Source organism: Schistocerca americana, chromosome 6 (assembly GCF_021461395.2).
Source record: "Schistocerca americana isolate TAMUIC-IGC-003095 chromosome 6, iqSchAmer2.1, whole genome shotgun sequence".
Lineage (NCBI taxonomy): Eukaryota > Metazoa > Arthropoda > Insecta > Orthoptera > Acrididae > Schistocerca > Schistocerca americana.
The window spans coordinates 55,283,198-55,306,948 of record NC_060124.1 but is presented as its reverse complement, the minus strand read 5'-3'; the positions used below and the strand labels follow the sequence as shown (position 1 = coordinate 55,306,948).

At 41.6% G+C, this 23,751-nt stretch overlaps 1 protein-coding gene across 1 annotated transcript in view; it reads left to right on the top strand.

Annotated features, from left to right (window-relative positions):
• Nucleotides 1–22,728, top strand: part of LOC124619954 (neuropeptide SIFamide receptor-like) — a 657,708-nt gene extending 634,980 nt beyond the window's left edge. Inside the window, exon 3 of the mRNA XM_047146616.1 lies at nt 22,513–22,728. Coding sequence (XP_047002572.1) covers nt 22,513–22,728 — 216 coding nt within the window. The remainder of the gene's footprint in view (nt 1–22,512) is intronic.
• Nucleotides 22,729–23,751: the final 1,023 nt, after the last annotated feature.

Sequence of the window (23,751 nt, the reverse complement as noted above, 5' to 3'; positions counted from 1 at the left end):
TGTCAAAAGCTTTCTCTAAGTCTACAAATGCTAGAAACGTAGGTTTGCCTTTCCTTAATCTTTCTTCTAAGATAAGTCGTAAGGTCAGTATTGCCTCACGTGTTCCAGTGTTTCTACGGAATCCAAACTGATCTTCCCCGAGGTTGGCTTCTACTAGTTTTTCCATTCGTCTGTAAAGAATTCGTGTTAGTATTTTGCAGCTGTGACTTATTAAACTGATAGTTCGGTAATTTTCACATCTGTCAACACCTGCTTTCTTTGGGATTGGAATTATTATATTCTTCTTGAAGTCTGAGGGTATTTCGCCTGTTTCATACATCTTGCTCACCAGATGGTAGAGTTTTGTCAGGACTGGCTCTCCCACGGCCGTCAGTAGTTCCAATGGAATATTGTCTACTCCGGGGGCCTTGTTTCGACTCAGGTCTTTCAGTGCTCTGTCAAACTCTTCACGCAGTATCATATCTCCCATTTCATCTTCATCTACATCCTCTTCCATTTCCATAATATTGTCCTCAAGTACATCGCCCTTGTATAGACCCTCTATATACTCCTTCCACCTTTCGGCTTTCCATTCTTTGCTTAGAACTGGGTTTCCATCTGAGCTCTTGATATTCATACAAGTCGTTCTCTTATCTCCAAAGGTCTCTTTAATTTTTCTGTAGGCGGTATCTATCTTACCCCTAGTGAGATAGGCCTCTACATCCTTACATTTGTCCTCTAGCCATCCCTGCTTAGCCATTTTGCACTTCCTGTCGATCTCATTTTTGAGACGTTTGTATACCTTTTTGCCTGTTTCACTTACTGCATTTTTATATTTTCTCCTTTCATCAATTAAATTCAATATTTATTCTGTTACCCAAGGATTTCTACTAGCCCTCGTCTTTTTACCTACTTGATCCTCTGCTGCTGTCACTACTTCATCCCTCAAAGCTACCCATTCTTCTTCTACTGTATTTATTTCCCCCATTCCTGTCAATTGCTCCCTTATGCTCGCCCTGAATCTCTGTACAACCTCTGGTTCTTTTAGTTTATCCAGGTCCCATCTCCTTAAATTCCCACCTTTTTGCAGTTTCTTCAGTTTTAATCTACAGGTCATAACCAATAGATTGTGGTCAGAGTCCACATCTGCCCCTGGAAATGTCTTACAATTTAAAACCTGGTTCCTAAATCTCTGTCTTACCATTATATAATCTATCTGATACCTTTTAGTATCTCCAGGGTTCTTCCATGTATACAACTTTCTTTCATGATTCTAGTACCAAGTGTTAGCTATGATTATGTTGTGCTCTGTGCAAAATTCTACCAGGCGGCTTCCTCTTTCATTTCTGTCCCCCAATCCATATTCACCTACTATGTTTCCTTCTCTCCCTTTTCCTGCACTCGAATTCCAGTGACCCATGACTATTAAATTTTCGTCTCCCTTCACAATCTGAATAATTTCTTTTATTTCATCATACATTTCTTCAATTTCTTCGTCATCTGCAGAGCTAGTTGGCATATAAACTTGTACTACTGTAGTAGGTGTGGGCTTCGTATCTATCTTGGCCACAATAATGCGTTCACTATGCTGTTTGTAGTAGCTTACCCGCATTCCTATTTTCCTATTCATTATTAAACCTACTCCTGCATTACCCCTATTTGATTTTGTGTTTATTACCCTGTAGTCACCTGACCAGAAGTCTTGTTCCTCCTGCCACCGAACTTCACTAATTCCCACTATATCTAACTTTAATTTATCCATTTCCCTTTTTAAATTTTCTAACCTACCTGCCCGATTAAGGGATCTGACATTCCACGCTCCGATCCGTAGAACGCCAGTTTTCTTTCTCCTGATAACGACATCCTCTTGAGTAGTCCCCGCCCGGAGATCCGAATGGGGGACTATTTTACCTCCGGAATATTTTACCCAAGAGGACGCCATCATCATGTAATCATACAGTAAAGCTGCATGCCCTCGGGAAAAATTACGGCTGTAGTTTCCCCTTGCTTTCAGCCGTTCGCAGTACCAGCACAGCAAGGCCGTTTTGGTTATTGTTACAAGGCCAGATCAGTCAATCATCCAGACTGTTGCCCTTGCAACTACTGAAAAGGCTGCTGCCCCTCTTCAGGAACCACACGTTTGTCTGGCCTCTCAACAGATACCCCTCCGTTGTGGTTGCACCTACGGTACGGCTATCTGTATCGCTGAGGCACGCAAGCCTCCCCACCAACGGCAAGGTCCATGGTTCATGGGGGGGACCTTAATATAGCTCCACAAAAAGGAGTCGCATGTGTTCAGATCCTGAGAATAGGTTAGCCTATCGAGGCCAATTGCAGTGGCCTCTGGATACCTCAGAGCCGGAATGCGATCTCCAAAGTGCTTCTCCAGAACGGCAAATACTCTCCTGCTTCGATGGAGCCGAGCTCCGTGTTGCATGAACCACATTTAGTCGAAATCAGGGTCACTTTTAGTAATAAGCATGAAATCGTCTTCTAAAAGCTTTGCGTAACGTTGGGTACTGAACATGCCATGAAGGAGTGTCGCGCCGATTATTCCGTGACTGGACACTGCGCACTACACAGTCGCCCGGTGAGGCTGGAGAGACTTCTCGATCGCTAAAAGCGCATTCTCAGCCCCCCAAAAGCGCCAATTTTGCTTGTTGATGAACCCATCCAAATGAACGTGGGCTTCACCGCTAAACAAAACCACGCATGCGCATGCTAATTCCCATCATGCCCCGCGGCCGATCTTGCAGTTTGAACGTCCTAGCGCAAACCGTTCAGAAGTTACGACGATTTTGTTTCATATATTTCAATAATTGTCACCCTGTATGCACAACGTTCGATTATGCTAAAAATAATTAAGAATTATATGGCGTACATCGACTAACCTGCTGTAGAAATTATTTACCTAACTTTTGAGAAATAATGAGATAAATTAAGGAAGTGAACAATATTAGACTATTATCCTAGTGAAGTAAATGTACATACAAATAAATAAACGAATATTCATATTACTTTGGTTTAAAGAGCCCTACCACATACACGAATTTCGTAAATGGAATAGATAATCTCCCCCCCCCCCCCCCCCCCCGCCCTCAGTTCTCTCTCTCTGTCTCTCTGATTGTCTGCGTGTACTTAGTTAATTAGTTTATATGTTGACTTCGTATTGTGTAAATATCATTTAATTACACTCATGTGTATGTGTAATGTCATCATGTGGCCTATCATTACGCAGCGTAGGCATTGATCTTTGTCAGCTGATATAACATTCCATATGTTATCGGAGTATTTCAGTACTCCAGTTTCTCCAAAAATATCTAATTCTTCCGTCGGACAAGGACTCTTCAAATCAAACTACCAGCCTCTTCAAACACAGTATTGGCAAATGAGGTAATTACATTCCAGGCTTCTGTTTCACAACACGAGGCTTAATATTTTCCTGATTTTCACACTGACGCCCAAACACATTTTATTTGCAACCAGTTTTAAAACCATAAAACCATCATCTTACTTAAGCATGGAAAAAGACATGTTACTCATAGCTGTACAACGTAAACTATGTCCCTCTAATTACATTTTCTCCGGTTAGTCGGATTCACGGAGAATTATAAGTAAGTGGAAATGTGTGACAATAATGACTGATAATGAATCCAGTAGCCGACCGCTGTGACCGAGCAGTTCTAGACGCTTCAGTCCGGAACCGTGCTGCTGCTACGGTCGCAGATTCGAATCCTGCCTCGGGCATGGATGTGTGTGATGTCCTTAGGTTTACGAAGTTCTAAGTCTAGAGGACACCGTTGGGTGGCTTGCGGAGTATCAATCTAGATGTAGATGTAGATGACCTCGGATGTTAAGTCCCATAGTGCTCAGAGCCATTTGAACCATTTCAATCCGGTAACTTGACCATAGTACAAAGTTAGTGCTCAACAAACTACCTATCGTTTCTCGTCCAAGTTGCCTTCCAGAGACATTTTCACACGACACTTAGTATGCAGGAGAAAGTGCGGGGATTTTCTGATAGGAGGTTGAGGTTACTTGTAGCGCAACCAGCTTTTAGTTTGGACCTAGACTTATATGATATTCTATTTCACTGTGCAAGTAAGTAATTCAGAGAATTAGCGTAAGTTAACTGTTGTAAGCTTGTAAGTGATGCTTATTTAGTGGATTTTTCGGGATTACTGGAGTTGTTCCTAATGGATTTTAGCAGATAAGTGGCGTTTGTCAGATATGGAAAGGCGCTGGCACGTCCGAAACAGCCACAGTCGTTTTAGATCAACTCCGAGTTTTGAATGTGAACTGAGATGCGCAGGAAATTGTTAACTCACATTAAACAATTTCTTTCATGCACAAATATATTTCGTCAAAAGTTTCTTTATTGTTTTATATGACATATACTCACACATGCTAACTAAAGCGAAAAGTAATCTACAATTTGTGCAGAAATCAGATTGGAGGTATAACAATCGAAGAGCACGGAAGTGAGGCAGTAATGGAGAGTGAGGTACGGTGGTAGTATATCCGCGATGTTTTTCAATCTAAACAATAAAAGAAACCTGAAGATATTTGGAAAATTTAACCAGACGAAATGAAAAGTGTTGAGGTTTGCCAACGACGTGATAATTTCGTAAGTGACAGGAAATGACTTGGAACATTAGTTGAACGAAATGAAGAAATTTTTTTGGGTTATCAGTCGTATCGCTGGTTTTATGCATCCCTCCCAGAATTCCTCTCCTGTGCTAACGTCTTGATCTCAGAGTAGCGCTTGCAGCCTACGTTGACAGTTATTTGATAGATGTATACCAAACTCTATCTAGCCGCAAGGTTTTTAACCTCTACAGGTCCTTCTAGTTCCATGGAGATGAGTCCTTCAAATCTTAATAACACGTGTCGTGTTTCCGTCTCTCTTTCTTTGTCAATGCTTTTTATGCTTTCTACATGTTCCTTTCTTTGCCGATTCTATGGAGAACCTGCTCATTCCTTATAAGTCCATCTAATTTTCAACATTCTTCTGTAGCATCACATCTCAGATTCTTCTATTTTATTTTGTTCCGGTTCTTTGACAATCCATGTTTCACTGCTCCAGGCATACATTCTCAGAAAATTTCTCCTAAAATTAAGAGTTCCTCTTGACCAGTGCTACCCTGCTTTTGACCTCCTTGCTCTGTCCATCATGGACTTCTGGCTGCTTTGGTAGCATAATTCCTTAACTTCATGTACTTCATGACCACCAATTCTGATGTTAATGTTTCTTGCTGTACTCATTTCTGCTTCTTCGCATTACTTTCACCTTACTTTGATTTATTCTCGGCCCATATTCTATACCCGTTAGACTGTTCATTCCATTCAAAAAATGCTGCAGTTCTTCTCTTTCGCAGCTGACTGCAGTGTTATCACCGAATCTTATAACTGATATCCTTTCACCCTGAACTCTGATTCCACTGAAGCGTCCCCTTAGAAAAAATTATATATGGCTGTTCTTAAACTGACACACAATATTTTTAGCGCAACGCAATCTGACTTTCAAAAATCCCTATAAAAGAATGGCCATGACTAACAACAACCTATACTTTCATGAATCACTTACCTCACAAAAATCTTCGTTACTCAAACTACTGCAATACAGAGTGCGCCAATACTGCCAGCTGAATAAAAGATTCTAACTACTGAAGACACTAACTACTGATAGGCATAGTTAGCAAATGAAAGATTTTGGTAGAGAACAAACAATGTATTTACCTTAATACTGTTCAAAAGTCATAATATATATATCAGTTCATGACATGCAGTCTTACAAATTTACTGTCTCTGATGGACACACGTCCAGATCATCCGCTCACAAAACTCCGCCATCTCTCTCCCCACATCCACCACTGCTGGCGGCTCACCTCCAACTGCGCGCTTTTAACAGCTAACTGCCCAACACCACAATAGCAAATTCCAACAATGGAAACCAGCCAGAGACTGCACACAGCACAGTCAGTGATTTTCATACAGAGCGCTACGTGACGTTACCAACATAAAAACCTAAACAGCCTACTTACACCACTCTTGAAACTTTCTTTTGTTTCCATCGTTACACCTTCTACATATATATTCAGCAGTTGTGACGAATAACTGCTTTCCAATCTTACGAGATTTTTAATATGAGCACTTCGTTCTTGGTCTTCCAGTCTTGTTGTTCCCTCTTGGATATTGTACGTATTATATAATACCCATTTTATCCTTCAGTTTACTACTATAGTTCTCATAATTTTTCAATATCTTGCACCATTTCACATTGGCAAAAGCATTTTCTAGATAGACAAATCCGATGAGAGCGTCTTGATTGTCCTACGTTCTTACTTCATTTATCAACTGCAACGTTAGAACTGCCTCTGTTTTTGCTAAAGCCGAACTGATCATCATTCAACAGTTCCTCAATATTCTTTCCAGTTCTTTCGCAAATTATTTTTGTCGGTAAATTGGATGGCTGAGCTGTAAATCTGATTGTACGATAGATCTCGCATTTACCTGACCTTGATGTGTGTATTTGACGAACAACTGATACACCAGATGTTTAAATACAGCTGTTGAAACTATTAAAATATAAAAGTGAGACGTCTCCGTGTCAGTATCCAGACAGCAGGCATCGCAAACGCTCCGACAACACAGAGGACACCTCGTAGTTTCTGTTGTCAGCTACGACGATTATTATTATGATGATGACAAACAAACCATTACTTTCCTGGGTATCATTTATGACGGGTACTATCTGTTGCGTGTCATACGCTGACAGGAACATATTATAATGTGCAAATTGATGACAGTTCGTTATTTTAACATGAATAAACATTCATCACTGATGATAATTTTTATCAGTTGAGGAGGGCTGAGAATTTTGTGTAGCCACTCATTCTGTAACTCCCTATACCACGTGATATAGAATTTATATACATCAGAAGTTGCAACTTGAAAGCTGCGAAACCAGTTGTGTGGGATTTAAACAACTTAAGTAAATAAATAAGTCCGTTTGCAGTGGACTATTGGCATTTTCATTCAGTTTTACATTATAATATTTTTAACACTTGTATTTAAGGATCTGTTGTACTATTTATTTTATTTATTTATTTATTGTTCCGTGGGACCAAATTAAGGAGAAGTCTCCATGGTCATGGAACGAGTCAATACATGAAATTATAACACGATATTAGAAACAGATAAAATGAAATATAAAAAAACATATTCTGGCGACAAGTCGTAAGCTTAAATGAAGAAAATCAACAATGTAACACTGGGATTTGCTTAATTTTTTAGCTCTTCCAGGAGCTCCTCGACAGAATAGAAGGAGTGAGCCATGAGGAAACTCTTCAGTTTAGACTTAAAAGAGTTTGGGCTACTGCTAAGATTTTTGAGTTCTTGTGGTAGCTTATTGAAAATGGATGCAGCAGAATACTGCACTCCTTTCTGCACAAGAGTCAAGGAAGTGCATTCTACATGCAGATTTGATTTCTGCCTAGTATTAACTGAGTGAAAGCTGCTAACTCTTGGGAATAGGCTAATATTGCTAACAACAAACGACATTAAAGAAAATATGTACTGTGAGGGCAATGTCAGAATTCCGAGATTTTTGAATGAGGGTCGACAAGAGGTTCTCGAACTTACACCACATATAGCTTGAACAGCCCGTTTTTGAGCCAAAAATACCCTTTTTGAACCAGAAGAGTTACCCCAAAAAATAATACCATACGACATAAGCGTATGAAAATATGCGAAGTAGACTACTTTTCGTGTTGAAGTGTCACTTATTTCCGATACTGTTCTAATGGTAAATAAAGCAGCATTTAGCTTCTGAACAAGATCCTGGACATGGGCTTTCCACAACAGCTTACTATCTATCCGAACGCCTAGGAACTTGAACTGTTCTGTCTCGCTTATAATATGCCTATTCTGTCTGATCAAAATATCGGTTCTTGTTGAATTCTGAGTTAGAAACTGTGAAAACTGAGTCTTACTGTGATTTAGCATCAAATTATTTTCCACAAACCACGAACTTATTTCATGAACTACATTATTTGTTACTGTTTCAATAGTACACACAAGATCCTTCACTATCAAGCTGGTGTCATCAGCAAACAGAAATATTTTTGAATCACCTGTGATACTAGAAGGCATATTATTTATATAAATAAGAAACAGCAGTGGCCCCAGCACCGACCCTTGGGGGACGCCCCACTTAACAGTGCCCCATTGGGACTGAACATCACTACCACTCTCAATATTGCGGAGAATTACCCTCTGCTTTCTGTTCTTAAAGTAAGAGGCGAACCAATTGTAAGCTACTCCCCTTACTCCATAATGGTCCAACTTCTGCAGTAATATTTTGTAGTCAACACATTCAAAAGCCTTCGTTAAATCAAAGGAAACACCTAGCGTTCGCAACCTTTTATTTAATCCGTCCAAAACCTCACAGAGAAAAGAGAATATAGCATTTTCAGTTGTTAAACCATTTCTAAAACCAAACTGAACATTTGACAGCAAATTATGTGAATTTAAATGCTCCAGTAACCTTGTATATACAACCTTCTCGATAACTTTAGCAAACACCGATGGCATAGAAATAGGTCTAAAATTGTCAACATTATCAATGTCTCCCTTTTTATAAAGTGGTTTCACTACCGAGTACTTTAATCGGTCAGGAAATCGACCACTCCTAAAGGAAAAGTTACAGATATGGCTGACATCTGGGCTAACATACGTAGAACAATACTTCAGTATTCTGCTAGATACCCCGTCATATCCATGAGAGTTCTTGGTCTTTAGTGATTTAATTATTAACTCAATCTCCCTCTTGTCAGTATCATGGAGGAGCATTTCAGGTAACAGTCTCGGAACACTTTTTTCTAAGAGCGCTATTTGATTCCCTGTTGGGACTAGGTTTCTATTTAGTTCACCTGCTATATTCAGAAAGTGATTATTAAATACTGTACATATATGCGACTTATCAGTAACACGGACATTCCCACTACGCACTGATTCTATATCCTCGACCTGACTCTGCAGACCAGCAACTTCCTTTACGACTGACCATATATGGCTATATGGATTGTCAGTCAGTTTTGTATATCTATTTTAAAATTATTTGAATCTCCTTGCTATCTTCGGATATGTGTGTGTGCTGTTTTCCGAAAGAGTGATGGTATGTCTCAATTGTCAAACGCTCTACACATTAACTTGAATAGTCATTTGACTGTCACTTCTATCAACTGTTTAAGAAATTCCGTTGGAATTTCAACTATCGGTTCTGCATTGTGTGAAACTAAGTCTTCCATAGCTCTTTTAGATACTTTACTCCAACACTGCATCCCATCGTGTAACAGGGATAGTGGCATCTCGTTTTTTTTCTTGTGTTTACTGGTGCCACTACATTTGCTAGCATTGTCTGTTCATTAGTAGCAACAGCAGCGGTTAGCGATATCTAGTAACGTGGTACTATCTTTGGAGAGGAGTCAAGCGTTTTCTGGGTCGAAGTGTGTCAGAGAGTTCAGTTGGGACGGAGCAGCAGTGGGGTCCGGGAGCGCGAGGACATGCCGGGACTGCTGGCGACACGCAGGCACTGCCGGATCGAGGGACTTTAGTTGCGAGTGCTACAATCTTGTTCTCCACTGGACTCGGGACGTTTGAGTTGAGTGAACATTAACCCAGTGGTGAAACCTCCACTATTGTGAGATCACACTATTTCTTCACGTGTTGCTGCTCGCAGAGTGGCTGAGATGAAGAACAACGAGTGTAGTGTTTGGAGTTGGCGAAATTAGTTAGCCATCCTCCACTTCTCACTATTAATCATTGAATTCCTTGCGTTTATTGATGAAGTTCAAACAGCGCTATTTTCCTGCCAAGTGGACGCTAACGTCCCGGTTACCTGCCCTGGAGGTTAGCGTTTTTTTTGCAGCAGTGTACCTTTCCTCGCCTTGCCAGTGCTGTCCGGTAAGGCGTGTAGCTAGACAACCTCCTTGATTGTGCTTTGGATATGTTGTTACTGTTGGACTGCTTTGGTCGTAGTGGTTCCTTCTGCTTCTGTATGTTCTAAACACTGGATTCTGAAGATGCAGTGCTGTCTGCTGGTTCCGCTTTGCCTGGGTTATTCCATCATTGTGTTGGTTACCAGACGTTGGGTAAATTTTGTAAGAATGTTGGTATATGTTTAAACTGTCCCTAATTTGAGTTGCCATCCCGTCAAGTGTATAAAACTCTTGGTAGCCTGTCTCATCGGTTGCGAAGTTGAGCGACATTCCCAGGCTGATTCTTGTAGCACTGTCTGAGGCCCACTTCTCACTTGGTTTGATCAGATTGTAGATACTGTTTTTTTTAAATATTTTAATTTTGAGTTATTACTATTGGGGTTTTCAGCCGACATTTAATTTGAATTTCTTGTCGATAAGGCCTTCAGCCGTGAATGCAATTTGTCTTAAGAATTAGATATTGTCTTTTAATAGTAACATTTTGATGATTGTTTTTTCTTTAAAAATATTTTGGTATTTCTTGGAGAAGTTTGACTATTTTTAAGAATTTTCTATCCAGGCCTTCAGCCATCAAATTGTTTTTGACTTATTACTATTTCGGTCTTCAGCCATCAAATAATTTGAATTTTTGGTCAATAAGACCTTCAGCCCTGAGTACAACTTGCTTAAGAATTTTTTTAATGGACATTGTGTCTTAATAGTCAAATTTGATAATTGCTCCTTATTGTCAACCTCATTTGCAGTTGGTTCCAAATAAAGTGTATGTGATCTAATAAACAAAAATCTGAACAACCGATGGTAACTGTGTAAGGCCCTGTCCAAATGGTTCAAATGGCTCTGAGCACTATGGGACTTAATATCTGTGGTCATCAGTCCCCTAGAACTTAGAACTACTTAAACCTAACTAACCTAAGGACGTCACACACATTCGAACCTGCTACCGTAGCGGTCATGCGGTTCCAGACTGAAGTGCGTAGAACCGCACGGCCACAACGGCCGGCAGGCCCTGTCCAAACCGAATCTAGCCTCTCCTAGCTACCGTGTTTCATTGCTATTTTCCTGTCTATTCCTGGAGGTTCTTCTCTTTGTTTGCTCATCTGAAGTATTTGTTCCATTACCGAGGTTTCCTTTGCAGTGATCTTCCTAATACAAATTTTTGTCTTTCCACATCTGTGATTGCTCTTTATAAAAAGACATCAATAAGAGTCTTCAGTTGAGCTGCATACTGTGGTATTTATCATCGGAGTATCTACAGCCTTATCCAACTACACTGTCTGGTCACATAAATGTGACCACCTGTCATAATCCAGAAAACCACCTGTTGCAATGCGAACCGCTTCGAGGCATGGAGGAAAAGTCAGCGAAGGATGAGAAGCCATGCCGACTCCCGTGCCATAACCAGCTGCACTACATTCCTCGGTTGGGGATCCTTGACGCGAACAGCCTGATATAGATGGTCCTATAGGCCCTTGGTTCGTTTTAAATTCACAGACTTTGGCAGCCAGGGATGTAGGGTAAACTCATTCTGGCGACCTTCGAACCACGAACGTAGACTGCTAGTTGTTTGACACGTTGCATTCTCCTGCTGTTAGATACCTACATGCCATGGAAAGCATACTGCATGTAAGGATGCACATGTCCTTGAGGACAGATGCGTACTTGGATTCATCCACCGTGGCCACAATGACGATATCACCCATGGATTGCCACGAAAACATTCCCCAGGCCATAACGCTTCCTCCTCCGGCCTCGACAATTCCCACGATTGATACTGTGTGTTTGCTTTCAGACGTTCAACTCCGAACATGCTAACGTCCATCTGTCCGGTGGAACATAAAACGTGAGTCAACGGAAAAGGCCACCTATCAACTCTCAGCGGACGTCCAATTGAAATATTGGCGTGCAAATCCAGGCTTAGTCGCTGATGAACCGCAATCAGCATGGGTGCATGAAGCAAGCACCTGCTAGCAGAAGCCCATACGCACCGAAGTTCGCTAAACGGTCCTTGAAGAGTCGCTGTTAGTATCCCTTAGATTCTTCTTGGCGGTCAGTTGCCCAGCAATTGCACTATTCGCCCATACTCATTACCACAGTCCTCGTTCACCCCTGTCATCTATCGCCCGTGATGCGCCACATTTGCCTCGGCGCCATTTTGGGATGCACGGAATACCTTAACCACGACGGCATGCGATCAGCCAAGCCAACGATCGTGACGTTTTGGAAGTCATAATTCGCTCCGTTTCCGCATTACGACAACGACTGTACTGCTTTCTGTGACTCCCGCAACCGCATTATATTCCCTCCACCGCTAGTGCTGTCACTTGCTGTTTGTGAGTGGTTATTCCTCCAAGTCGACGTCGAACATAGGGGGTGCTCTTATTACTCTCACTGGACCGTGATTTTTGATTGATTTGTGATTTTTGAACAATGTAGACATTGTTACTAGCTGAAATTTATTGAAGAACTCTGTTAGTCTCAGTACGACTATCAAGCCCATATTTACCCGTAACACTATATTCTGTTCCATTAATGTCATGTTCACATCCCCCATCATTGTTAGATTATCACACCCCTTTTCATTAATTATCCGCTGAATTTATATTTTCTCTTTTGCTTCATCTTCAGCTTGCTACGTCGACATGTATACCTGAACTATTGTTACTGGCGTTCGCTGGCTGTCGATTTAGATGAGAACAGCCCTATTACTGTTAATGCTCACGCTCTGTCCTGCTTTTAAATTCTAACGAAAACCACTCTAGTTTACCATTTTTCGTTCACCAGAAATTTTTTATCTACATCTTTACTCCATTGGCCCCTTACATACCTACATTGACCCTTGCTTTCCAGTTATTCAATTTTCTCATATTTTTCCCATTACACTATGTTCGTTTAGCAGAAATTTTTATCATCTGTACTTCAGTGGCCCCTTATATACCTATATCGCCGCTTGCATTCCTTTTCTCAGATTTTGTAACTTCCCAGCCACAGTGTTTTGCCGAAGGAGAAAATATCAAGACAATTTTTCAGGTACTAGGCGCAAGTCCTGCTGCTACACATTCGGCGATTATACTACAGTGGTTTCCATTGCTTTTTGCGTCCTCGTGGCATTTATAAGTGCTGCTTCTTCTTACTTCTAATAGCAGGTTCACACCATACGGTCAAGAAGGTCGCGTTAATCTCTGTCGCCTCCTCGACCCTCTTTGGCAATGCCACTGGCAGGACAGGGATGCCTACTTGTAACCTTCGCCTGACATTGCTGTTGAATTTGATCGAAAACGTAAATAGTGACTGCGTTGGATCCCCTGAGCCACAACGTTTCGACCATCAGCCAGGGATGCTGTCACTAGACCATAGGTGCAGAATATACAAATTCAGATACACGATTGCTGGATTTTCTGAAAATGGAAGATTTTTAACATCCAACGTAAATTTAAATATTAGGAAGTCCTTTTGAAAATATTTTTCAGATCTATAGTTTTGTGTGGAAGAGCAACGTGGGCGATGAACGGTACAGACAGAAAGAAAATTGAAGCTTTCGAAGTGAGGTACTAGAGAAGAATGCTGTAGATTAAGTGAGAAGACGAAGAATTTCTAAATCGACTCTGGGAGAAAGGAAGTGAGTGACACGGCTTGACTGAAAGGAGTCGTCAAAGAATCGTTAAATTGGAAGGAAGTATAGAGTGCAAAAATTGTAGATGGACACCAAAGAATGGTTACAGTGAGCAAGTGTAAGTGGATGTGGTTCCAGCAGGCATGAGTGGAAGATGCTTACGCAGGATGGACTAGCGTGTTGAGGTGCCAAGTCAAACTCCGAACTGAAGGACACAACAACAGATCAGCAACACACTCCGTCAAAAGTGGCACTGATGCCAATCTTTGGATTTGATTGCTGATTACCTCCTAACATCAGGGCCAAGTCTGCTCTCTGACATGTACCAGTTCCTCTGGGACAGTAGCAAATATCCATTGCCTTTAGATGGTTCTGAGTGGCTTAATTCGATTATTTTTCCTTTTGCGTACTTGTTATTGTTGATATTTATTAATGCTGAATCGTGTAGAACCGAAAACTGTAATGCCCCAAAAGTTGTGAGTGGTTTGGTGACTGGCTTTCAAGAAGGAATGTAACTTTAATGCCGGCCGGGATGGCCGAGCGGTTCTAGGCGCTACAGTCTGGAACCGCGCGACTGCTGCGGTCGCGGGTTCGAATCCTGCCTCGGGCATGGATGTGAGTGATGTCCTTAGGTTAGTTAGGTTTAAGTAGTTCTAAGTTCTAGGAGACTGATGACCTCAGAATTTAAGTCCCATAGTGCTCTGAGCTATTTGAACCATTTTTTTGGAACTTTAATATAATGCAGAAATATAATTCTTCTTCGTACTTTCATAAAAAAATCTTTAACACTCAAACCGTAACTGTGGGTAGCTATTTCGAGAACACTCAACGTTATGCTAAACACTGTTCTGGGAAACAAAAGAATCAAATGAATACATTTTATTCGGTAAAGTAAATGAAATCTTGGGTCAAATTTATGTGATTCTAGCATATATTCTCGAGTCTTCTAACAACTGAAGCTTTAATGCAACTTTTTAAAATATTTATTTCTCTGAACCACGTAACAGTTTACGCGTGCATCCACATACTTATAAACGCAGAAAAAGAAACTTGTAATACGAATACTTCAAAAGAAATGTTGAAATGAATATCTTAAGAGAAACAAGCATTTAGTTTAAATGTTCAGCAGTTGATGCACTGTAGATCTGAAAACATTCAGATATCGGTGCTGAAAATGTTGATTCTTGAATGTTATAGTTAGCCTCAAATCTTTGATATTCTGTCCTATATTTTCATCCAGCAGTTTCATAAATCTCATACATAGATACAAAATTTCAGTTCCGATAGATAACATAAAATACATCAAGCGATGAATGAAAACTTACAACCAAAACGACAAATAGCGGAGGTCAATAAAAGCCTGTAAAAAGTTGGAGGGGTTGTAATGTCTACCCATCTTATCGAAGAACAAATTCAAATGGTTCTGAGCACTATGGGACTTAACATCTGAGGTCATCAGTCCCCTAGAACTTAGAACTACTTAAACCTAACTAACCTAAGGACATCACACACATCCATGCCCGAGGCAGTATTCGAACCTGCGACCGTAGCGGTCGCGCGGTTCCAGACTGGAGCGCCTAGAACCGCACGGTCACACTTTAGATCGTAAAAAACTGAGACCCCTTTTTTTTAGACAGTTTGAGATAAGCCTTCCGAGCAAAAATAACTATAATACTTGAGTAAATAGCATGCTATCTCTCATACTACCCGCTCTAGACCAAAGCAAGCTTTCGCCAGCTTCCATACATTCCCTACTCTTGTACTGTAGATGTTGGGATGGTGTGTAGAAGACGTCATGCAGTGCGTCACTGGTGTAGAGCTCCTGTAGCACAGTGCATCGCACACAGTGATCCTGCCTCATGGGGCTCTTAATGTTTGTTGTTTCGCTTGTCACCCTGAACAACAAGTTTTCAGTTCTCTTATGATGCTATCCCTGATTCTTGTCCATTAACTACAATGTCGACTTATGTCTGTTATTGACTGATTATGGAACAATGATCGAAATTTTCTCTATACATATTACTGTATCTTTGTGGAAAAGCAGCTTGGTACTGTAACATAGAGTACAGTTGTTGACGTAATATATGTTTCAGATGTTAGTTTGATCTGCTGGTGGGTATGACCAAAAAGGATAATAAATGTATTGCGAGCCAGTCAAATTACATATGTCATGACAAAAATGTAATTTCAGTATGTAACGGGTATCTTACTTTGCAATAGGCATTATTTTGTCCTGTAGATGACTCATTTACTTCATTTGTTCGTGTTATCAAAGTTCGCACTTTGTGTGCAGAGATAGGGAGGGGACAGAACACAATTATATATGAGTTTTATATATATATATATATATATATATATATATATATATATGTATATATATATATATATATATGTGTGTGTGTGTGTGTGTGTGTGTGTGTGTGTGTGTGTGTGTGTCTGAGAGAGGAAAAAAAGGTCCGCATCATGTTGCAGTAGGAACTTTACACAGCTACAAGGTCCATTTTTTTTTTTTAACCTCCGATGTCGCGAAATTAAAACCATGGTGAAAATCCAATGAAGCTTAGCGTTGATGCATCTCAAGCATGGTCGCTGATTGTATCACGTCAACTCTTTTCAGTTCTGAGTGCACACTGAGCAAATAAAGATGCCTAGAACAACAGAGTTCCCTGCCAAGTGTGAAGTGCATTTTGTCATCCATTAAGCGTTTCCGCCTGATTTCACGCAACACACATAACGTAACTCCCACGCACAACAACAAAGTGGGCCAGTGTTAAGAGAACTCACTGCAGCTGCCAGAGATACATTCCTGCAGCGTTTTTGATGGGAAGTGTGGTCACCCGATACACGTCCTGGACGTTGATTCTTCGATTTTCATCTCTTTACTCACACGAAACACTGCCTATATGGACAGAATTTTGGCACAGACAACGAGCTGCAGACCAGCGCAGGTAATGGGCAGAAAGTACAGGTGTCTGCTTCCAACAGCAAGCTTCTGGAAAGTTGGTAAAACGCTACAAAAAATGTCTAACTCGGAGCGGTGACCTTGTAGAGAAGTAGCAGGAAGGTGTAGCTAATTGTTAGAAATAATTTTTTTTTATTTTCACTGTGGTTTCCATTTCGCAACAGATTAGAAGATGAACAAAATAGCACTTGTATGTTGTATGGCAACTCACAATTGTTAAGAATGTATATGCAATGTGAGTGTATATATATTGGTTGGTACTGTTGTGCAATAATTACTGCAAATAATAGTGTGTCGCTGGTAAACTTTTATATTTATCACTGGAGTGGTTGTAGGGTTTAATGAGATTAAGCACAGATCAATTTTATTGGTACCTTGAGAACAGTGTATTCAGAAAAATTGCATCAGTTTTTTTTTCATTTCAATACGAACAATTATAAGTATTAGGAGTAGTATGTTTTTAGGTTGGTTAGTACCTTAAAGTACATGTGGCACGAGCAAGCCATTAATGCTTATTTTCCCCTGGGCAGCAAGTCAGGTGTTGAAGTGTGGATGCATGGATACAAAACGGTTAGCATATGACTATGTAGGCTTTCCCGGCGTAATAAATCTTGAAAGTCTCTTCGGGTTGGCTGCTGGATCCTAAAATCAACTTGACTCGATATTTCGGCGATCCAATCTTCAGGAGAACGCTGCTTCTGCTGATGAGTCTCTCTAAGAACTGACGCCAGGATGCAAATTGACGTCCTATATAGGCCACCGTTTAGTACACAGCGCATGCGCCGCCCATCACGGTTGCTGCCCTCCAAGACAGGGAGGTGGCGCCGCCCTTAGTAGAACACTGCTGGCAACGATATATCGCACTCAGGGCCGCATCGAAGAGCGCTCAGTTTTGATGCGAGATAATACAGGATTCCACGACTTGCTAAGAGGATACTCATTGTCTCTGTTGATTAAATTATCTGCCAACCTAATTTCAATCGCCTCTTTATAGACACTGTTCCAAATACCGGAAATGATGACAAATACCACAGTTTCATCAAATTTCATACTGTGTCCCTCGTTTAAGCAGTCTTCTGCTACTGCCGATTTTTCCGGCTGTTGTAGCCTCGTATGACGGCGATGTTCCACACACCTGTCATGCACTGTGGGAATTGAACGGCCAATGTAAGCCTTCCCACATTGACACCTAATTTTGGATACACTGGGTTTCCTAAACCCCAGATCATCTTTCACAGAGCCGAGTAGTGCCCTTATCTTAGAAGGTGGGCGGAACACACTCTTAATGTTAAAATTCCTTAAAATTCGTCCAGTCTTAAACGACAGACTAAGCCATCGGTTTCTTAAAATACATCAGATATTTTCTTCGATTAATCCTCAAAAGAGATCAGTGATTAGTTTTTTATTCACATGTATACATCTGCCAGTATATTACGATTTCTGAGCTCATGTGCACGATTTCTCTGTTTTCGTGTTACTATGACCACTGGTCATTGTTGCCTCAGAATAACAGATACACAGTTTGTTGAACAGTGTTGATACCAATGGCAATGCGGAACTAAGGAATACATACATTAACAATCGGTGTATAGATGAATGCTCATTGGTAATTATTGATGTGGCTACAACTAAGGTAAAGAAATGTCCGTCAAATATTGCTGAAACTGGAAGCTGTTGTGGTCCTGGCACTGATCCGGGTTTAACACACGTGTATGATGTCAAATATCTCCGGAAACAAGGAATGAAGTTTGGACAAAAGTGCCAGATATTGGTTCAACTCATGAAGAACAGATAAACTTAGTTGTAACTGCGCTGGGTGTTTCGAAATGAGTATTTACGAGGGAAAGTAAAAAATTATCTACACTTTTTATTCTATCGTTTATTTACATAAAGCAAGGGATATGCAATGCACATCATTTTTCTACGTAATCTCCCTCCTTCTCAATTCACTTGGCCCAACGGTCAACGAGCTTACGTATTCGTTTCAAATAAAAGGTTTTCGGTTGGTCGTGAAGCCACTTTTGCACAGCATTTCGCACGTCCACATCTGAAGCAAATTGGCGACCATGCAAATCATCCTTGAGTGGCCCAAACAAGTGAAAGTCACATAGAGCAAGGGTTGGGCTGTAGGGAGGGTGTTCCAATACCTCAGATTTCATCTTGTCGATGGTTTTAATGGTGTGACTGGCCGTGTGTGGCGGTGCATTGTCGTGTAACACCAACACCTTCTTCGACAGCAAACCTCGACGTTTGCTTCTTTTCCAACAATTCACTATACCCCGCTCTGTTGATAGTCGTTCCTTTTTCCATGAACTCTGCGAGTATGGGCTCCTGTGAGTCCAAAAACACAGTTAATACAACCTTTCCTGCGAGTGGCCCCGTCTTGAATCTTTTCCTCGTCGGCGATCCAGGGTGCTTCCACAGTATACTCCCGCGTTTTGACTCAGGTTCGTACTGGTGCACCCATGTTTCATCCCCGGTGACCTGCTCAAAAATGCATCACCTTCGTTGTTGAAGCGAGTGAGTAAGTGTTGACAGACACGTTGACGGGTGAGCTTACGGCCGTCGGTAAGCAATCTTGGTAACCACCGTGCACAGACCTTATGGAAACAGAGCTCGTCGTGGATGATGTGATGGGCGGAGCCATGGCTGATGTTCAAAGCGGATGCGACCTCATCGATAGTGATTCGCCTATTCGTCAGAACCATCTCTCGAGCTTGCTGAATGTTGTCATCTGTAGTGGAGGTTGATGGCCGCCCCGCTCCCTCTTCATGCGTTACACTTGTTCGACCACTTTTAAACTTCTCGATCCACAAAAACACAGTTTTACGTGATGGTGCACTTCTCCCATATTGCGATGATACTCTGCGATGAATGTCTGCCTCTTTGACACCGTCCGACCAGAGGAATCGGATCACCGCCCGTTGTTCCTCTTTGGTGCACACTTCTAGTAGAGCGGCTGTGCTATATCTGCAACAGAAGGAAGAACAACGGCGCAAATACGATGAAACTGTCACGGCATTACCACAACACTATAAAAATCACATGTGTGAGGGAAGAAGACGACGTTCGCAATGTAACAAACGTTATGACAAAAGTGTATGTAATTTTGACTTTCCCTCGTATGTCAAAGGTGGATGAAATTGAAGGTATTCTCCTCAAGTAAATTCCGAGCTGTATGTGCGATACTTCATCCTAGTAACTTTCATCACATTTATAATTTTGGCCGCGCGGTGTAGCCGTGCGGTCTAGGTCGCCTAGCCGCGGTTCACGCGGCTCCCTACGTCGGAGGTTCGAGTCCTCCCTTGGGCATGGGTGTGTCCGTGTTGTCGTTTGCCTGAGTTAGTATAATTTGGGTTAAGTAGTGTGTAATCCTAGGGACTAATGACCTCAGAAGTTTAGTCCCATAGAACTTACTACAAATTTACAATTTCATAATTATCATTATGGATCACGCTATTTGATTTATGTACCATTTAGGTTTTTTATCTTTTATGAGACTTAATAAAGCACATAAGAAAGCTTTAAATCGATGTATTTATTTCGGGTTATCAAAATTTCATTATGTTTTCGAAATATTGATCACAAATTGTATGATAGGTGACAGTTATGGTGGAAGTATTGGCCGGTCGGTGTATCCCATAATCTATGCCACCTCTGACCACCTACAATTCCTTTTTTGCATTTCTTCCTGTGAATTTTAGAAACCGTGTTGTACGAAATCGAAATAATTTTTTTTTTTTTTTTTTTTTTTTTTTTTTTTTTTTTTTTTTTTTTTTTTGTCATCAGTCTACTGACTGGTTTGATGCGGCCCGCCACGAATTCCTTTCCTGTGCTAACCTCTTCATCTCAGAGTAGCACTTGCAACCTACATCCTCAATTCTCAATTATTTGATTGACATATTCCAATCTCTGTCTTCCTCTACAGTTTTTGCCCTCTACAGCTCCCTCTAGTACCATGGAAGTCATTCCCTCATGTCTTAGCAGATGTCCTATCATCCTGTCCCTTCTCCTTATCAGTGATTTCCACATATTCCTTTCCTCTCCGATTCTGCGTAGAACCTCCTCATTCCTTACCTTATCAGTCCACCTAATTTTCAACATTCGTCTATAGCACCACATCTCAAATGCTTCGATTCTCTTCTGTTCCGGTTTTCCCACAGTCCATGTTTCACTATCATACAATGCTGTACTCCAGACGTACATCCTCAGAAATGTCATCCTCAAATTAAGGCCGGTATTTGATATTAGTAGACTTCTCTTGGCCAGAAATGCCTTTCTTGCCATAGCGAGTCTGCTTTTGATGTCCTCCTTGCTCCGTCCGTCATTGGTTATTTTACTTCCTAGGTAGCAGAATTCCTTAACTTCATTGACTTCGTGACCATCAATCCTGATGTTATGTTTCTCGCTGTTCTCATTTCTACTACTTCTCATTATCTTCGTCTTTCTCCGATTTACTCTCAAACCATACTGTGTACTCATTAGACTGTTCATTCCGTTCAGCAGATCATTTAATTCTTCTTCACTTTCACTCAGGATAGCAATGTCATCAGCGAATCGTATCATTGATATCCTTTCACCTTGTATTTTAATTCCACTCCTGAACCTTTCTTTTATTTCCATAATTGCTCCCTCGATGTACGGATTGAAGAGTAGGGGCGAAAGGCTACAGCCTTGTGTTACATCCTTCTTAATACGAGCACTTCGTTCTTGATCGTCCACTCTTATTATTCCCTCTTGGTTGTTGTACATGTTGTATATGACCCGTCTCTCCCTATAGCTTACCCCTACTTTTTTCAGAATCTCGAACAGCTTGCACCACTTCATATTGTCGAACGCTTTTTCCAGGTCGACAAATCCTATGAAAGTGTCTTGATTTTTCTTTAGCCTTGCTTCCATTATTAGCCGTAACGTCAGAATTGCCTCTCTCGTCCCTTTACTTTTCCTAAAGCCAAACTGATCGTCACCCAGCGCGTTCTCAATTTTCTTTTCCATTCTTCTGTATATTATTCTTATAAGCAGCTTCGATGCATGAGATGTTAAGCTGATTCTGCGATAATTCTCGCACTTGTCAGCTATGTTAACTAACATAAATATCACAGGCGTTAAAAACACTCATGATGAACAAATTTGGCTCTGAGCACTATGGGACTTAACTTCTAAGGTCATCAGTCCCCTAGAACTTAGAACTACTTAAACCTAACTAACCTAAGGACATCACACACATCCATGCCCGAGGCAGGATTCGTACCTGCGACCGTAGCGGCCGTGCGGTTCCAGGCTGTAGCGCCTTTAACCGCTTGGCCACCACGGCCGGCTCATGATAAACACACCTGAATCAAAAAATCGGACAAAGTGTACCTGGTTTATGGTAGTAAATTATGGGACGTGTTTTCACAAGACTGTTCGACACAGAGAAAAAACAACCAACACACGGATGTGTATGCATAGACCCTATTACTGCAACACACACAAAAATATCTGCCCTGATATACCCTTTATATTCTTCGAGCTCTGGACGTAGTTATAGATCGCACATACGTCTGTCACAAACATAAATTTCGGACTTTTCTAGCTCTTTGTATCTTTCTTTAAAATTTTCATACAGGACATTCAATTTAAGCCAGACATTCCCAGTTGAAAAATTATCTAAATGAGCTGTCCAACTGCTTTTATTATGTTCTTACCAAACAAGCAGAAAGCCGGTTACCCAAAAGAAGATTTCCATAATGCTCGTGCTTCTGCAGATGCACGAGCATTAAAATAACGAAGGGTAGAACTTTTGCTTCGTATTCTGTTATCTGCAAGAAGGTGGGAAGGGCCCGCGGTCGCCGCCTTGGCACGCGCGCTCCTTTTTAGTGACCGTACTTCTGAGGAGCGGCGGGCCGTCGGGACGGCGGTATGCGGCGCACGACAGCTCGGCCGCAATCTCGGCGCCGGAGCGCGCGCTATTTCTTCAGGGCTGCGGCTGGGTTGGGACCACTGGCGCAGAAGAGCCCGCCGCGCCGCGCCGCGCCGCGCCGCGCAGCGCCGCCAACCTCGCGGCAAGAACTGCGCACCGATTGCCGGGGCCGTACGTGACATTTCACGTCCCCTACCACCGTCTAGGTTTTTATCTTGCCGCCGCGTCTCCACAGTTCCGGGAAGAGGAGCAGCAAAGCCACAAGGGAATATAAAACACGAAAAACGATATAGGTTAGAGGCGGTATGCTGCCAAATGATTCCACTTGTCTTCGATGGAGCGTACGCTGCGTTCAGATTCAGTGACACGAATTCTTGCCTGGGTGTGATTTCCAGCGCCGGTGGACAAATGGAAGACATTCTCCCAGGAGAATGTGAGCGCTCGAGAATTATTTCATTTAGTCGCACTGCGATGGAGTGAGGCTATTATATATACGGTTTCCTCTTGTTCAAAATGTTCAGGTATGTGTGAATTTCTAATGGACCAAACTGCTGAAATCAGCGGACCTTAGCCTTCCACACCACTTCAACTAACTTACGCTAAGAACAAAACACACGCCCTGATGCCCGATGGAGCACTCGAACCGCAGGCGGGAGGTGTCGCGTAATTACTGACATGGCACCTCTAACCGCACGACCACTCCCTGCGGCTTTCGCTCTTGTTCCAAATAGGAGCTGTTGTTGTGGTCTTCAGTCCTGAGAATGGTCTGATGCAGCTCTCCATGCTACTCTATCCTGTGCAAACTTCTTCATCTCCCAGTACCTACTGCAACCTACATCCTTCTGAATCTGCTTGGTGTATTCATCTCTTGGTCTCCCTCTACGATTTTTACCCTCCACGCTGCCGTCCAATCCTAAATTGGTGATCCCTTGACGCCTCAGAACATGTCCTACCAAGCGATCCCTTCTTATAGTCAAGTTGTGCCACAAATTCCTCTTCTCCCCAATTCTGTTCAATACCTCCTCATTAGTTATGTGATCGACCCATCTAATGTTCAGCATTCTTCTGTAGCACCACATTTCGAAAGCTCCTATTCTCTTCTTGTCCAAACTATTTATCGTCCATGGTTCACTTTCATACATGGCTACACTCCATACAAATACTTTCAGAAACGAGTTCCTGACACTTAAATCTATACTCTATGTTATCAAATTTCTCTTCTTCAGAAACGCTTTCCTTGCCATTGCCAGTCTAAATTTTATTTCCTCTCTACTTCGACCATCATCAGTTATTTTGC